Raw genomic sequence first — 3,177 nt, 5'->3', positions numbered from 1 at the left:
GTTGTTGTTTATTTATGAGGTTGCTGATGGTAAATCTCAAGTTGATTTCTGGGATTGATGACGAAATATAAATTCAGTCAGTTGCTGAACTATTTCAGTTGGTGAATTTAAAGAGTCTTTGTGTAATAAATGATAAAAGGGGAACAAGGACCTCCAGAAACACTCAGCACTGTGTTCCAGGCTTCCAGCAGTGTTGCCAGGTCTGCTTAATATCAGCGACTTTGAGCTTTTAAACCTTTTAAAAGGTAGAGGGCATAGAGCTGGTTGCTTGTTTCTGGCCGACCACACTCTCTGTTTCTTTCTAAAGAGCAGCAGCCAGGGCCCTGAGGAATATGTTCTTTTATTAAGCTTCCTCTACTAAAAGTCTTTTATCCTGAACTAAAGCAGCCATCCCCTCACACACGCAGCGCTGCACATGTTTCTCATGCATCGTGTTTGCAGCATCTTCTGTCTGAGGATGCGTGACACAGACCGGCAGCTGTTTGCTAGCAGTTAGCGTTAGCTTCCTTTAATGTCCCTATTTATCAGCAGCTTAACGATAGAGGAGCTGATATTTTAGTCAGTGAGGCTCTGTTAGCTTCAGTGACGATACTAAAGACTTTGTTCCTGATCTCATCAGCTAGTCTGAGAAACGAGACACGGCGGCTCATCTGGTGCCGTTTAAATGTGTTTCTGCTGTTTGTCATGGTTTTAATTTTTCTGCTCATCTCCACCTTTATACTCTGAAGCGTTTCCTTAACCTGTCAGATCTCCTACATAAACCAACTGTTACTTTTGACTTCAACATGTCAGTCAAGGTATTTCTACAGTTTGGAAGCAAATAAAAGAATCAGGAGCCGTTTGTGTTAGTTTGATTTAACATAAATGTCAGAATCATTGTTTCCTGTGGGGTCCCTCAGCTCTGCAGAGGATTTTACTGCCTATAAGTGTGATCTCTCTCCCTCGGGACGACCAGAGTGAAGTCTGGATGAGAGCTGGTTCACTGTGTCTCTGTTCATCTGCAGAGCTGGAGGCCAAGCAGCGGGTGATGGAGGACATGCGTCTGGCCCTGACTGAGCAGGAGGAGACCCAGGAGCAGATGGAGCAGGTCCTGGAGGAGAAGATGGCGCTCCTCCAGGAGCTCTCTGCTGGTGAGGCGCCAAAGACACAAAGCTACACCATCAGATTAAATGATCAGGTTGTACCGTTGTTATGGGTTCAGTCAATTAACCCGATCATAATAATAATAATACGATCTGACATGCGCAGTTATCAGGTTTCCCTAAAAAAACACACACAGAAGAAGAACTTCAATCTTTGCTGAACAACAAAAAATACTAAACAAAGCAGTTTTTATACGTGTTTGTTAGTCTTCTGAGCATCCAGGAAGTTCTAATTAAGTTCTTGCAGGAAGTTCTAATTATGGTTGAAACGTTACTGAGTAAAGCAACGTTTTTTAGCTCTTTTATTGTGTCGAACAGGAAGGTTGCATCGAAACCTCACCATCGCAGAAATACGTCACTTTTACGTCGGGTCCACTCTGGTCAGTCTGCCTCATCCAGACTAACTTGATCCTGACAAGTTTATGTGAACGTTGATCGGATTATCAGTCTGAATAAACCACCAGATTACAATTTCATTCTGATTGAGGCAAATCCGATCATAATATTACGATTGGCTGTTTGTTCTGATTACTTTTGTCCATTTAAACGTAGCTACTGTCAACAAGGAGGTCTGATCCTTTTCTGCAATGAGGGACTCAGACCTTCATCTTCATCAGCTTCATCGGCTGTTCAGCCAAACATGACAGTCATAAAAATACACATAAAAGTCGACTGTGACCATAAACACTCAGAAATCTTCTTTATTTATGTAATGCTGAATTATTTAGCATCATTTAAAGATGCTAACCTAAATGCTGCTCTGGTCCGATTTAAAGTTCAGTTTAACTAGTTTAACCAGATTTTTGAGGCACGTCGTAAAACCACGACTAAAATGTTTTCTGCATCCATCCCCGTTTCTGCTGCCAAGCAGCGCATCAGAAGTCACACCTGTAGACGTTGTCTGCTTCAGATTCAAGACGTTTCCTTTTTGAACCAGAGGAAACCTCTGCTCCATAAATTCCAACAATTTACAGTTTGTCAGCAAACACACCCGACCTCGAGATTTTACCGCGGTCGGAGCTGAAAAGTCGATAAGATAGTTTAAAGGTTGTGGAAAACTGGAGAACAGTCAGTGAGAGCGGCAGGAGGTCTGAGGAGTTAAAGCGGTTCTGTGTCGTTCCAGAGGTAAACAGGCTGAAGGAGAAGGTGCTGCAGCAGAACCAGGGAGCCGGCGGGCCCTCAGAGGACCTGGACCTGGCCAAGGATGAAGCTTCACGAGCTCAGGAGAGCTTAAAGGTAGAACCAGATGTTTTCTGATGTGGACCAGATCAGTTCAGTCAAATCATGAAACTGAAGATGTTTTCCTGCAGATCCTGACAGAGAAGAGCCAGGCTGAACGCAGGAGGTGGCAGGAGGAGAAGCTGTCTCTGATTGGTCAAGCCAAAGAGGCAGAAGACAAGAGGAACCAGGAAATGAGGAAGTTTGCAGAAGACCGAGAGCGCTACTGCCGCCAGCAGAGCCTCTTAGTAAGAGGAGCAGGAGACCAGGAGCTGGCCCAACAGCCGAGGGGCCCAACAGTAACCCGTTTGCTCCTGCCTCCTCAGGAGTCCAAGCTGCTGGAGAAGGAGGCGGCCATGGAGAGCTGGAGGAAGGAGAGGGACGCCCTGGTTGCTGCCCTGGAGGTGCAGCTGCAGAAGCTGCTGTCCAGCCAAGCAGAGAAAGACAAAGTCATCAAGGAGCTGAGTGAGCAGAGCTCAAAGCAGCCAGCAGAGGTCAGTGTGGCGCCACCGCTTCCTTCCTCCTACGTCCTGCTGTCTCCCGATCTACGAGCAAAGTAAGCCCACTCCAGCCAATCGCAGCGCGCCCTCTGCCGGCGCTCGGCCAATCACCTGCCCCGCTGGTGGGCTTACATTTGACCAATCGCCTTCCAGCACCCGGATCCCTCATAAGCGCTCGGAGGAAGACGCTCCGCAGTCATCTTTACGTTGACAACTGTCTGGACTACTTTGGCGAGCGGTAAGTTTAAAATATATATGAATATTCTCTCTTTGTTTATTACAAATACCGAGCATGCTGCAAAGACGGCAGATTGATA

General features: G+C 46.2%; 1 protein-coding gene across 1 annotated transcript in view; it reads left to right on the top strand.

The window, feature by feature from the left end:
- Positions 1-997: 997 nt before the first annotated feature.
- The window catches only part of LOC118560430 (kinesin-like protein KIF20B), a 68,734-nt gene continuing 66,554 nt past the window's right edge, over positions 998-3,177 (top strand). The window contains exons 1-4 of the mRNA XM_036131417.1: positions 998-1,130; positions 2,266-2,378; positions 2,453-2,608; positions 2,687-2,854. Of these exons, the coding sequence (XP_035987310.1) occupies positions 1,028-1,130; positions 2,266-2,378; positions 2,453-2,608; positions 2,687-2,854 (540 nt within the window). The 5' untranslated portion in view covers positions 998-1,027. The remainder of the gene's footprint in view (positions 1,131-2,265; positions 2,379-2,452; positions 2,609-2,686; positions 2,855-3,177) is intronic.

Source organism: Fundulus heteroclitus, unplaced genomic scaffold (genome assembly GCF_011125445.2).
Source record: "Fundulus heteroclitus isolate FHET01 unplaced genomic scaffold, MU-UCD_Fhet_4.1 scaffold_43, whole genome shotgun sequence".
NCBI lineage: Eukaryota > Metazoa > Chordata > Actinopteri > Cyprinodontiformes > Fundulidae > Fundulus > Fundulus heteroclitus.
This window is presented reverse-complemented; position numbering and strand designations above follow the sequence as displayed.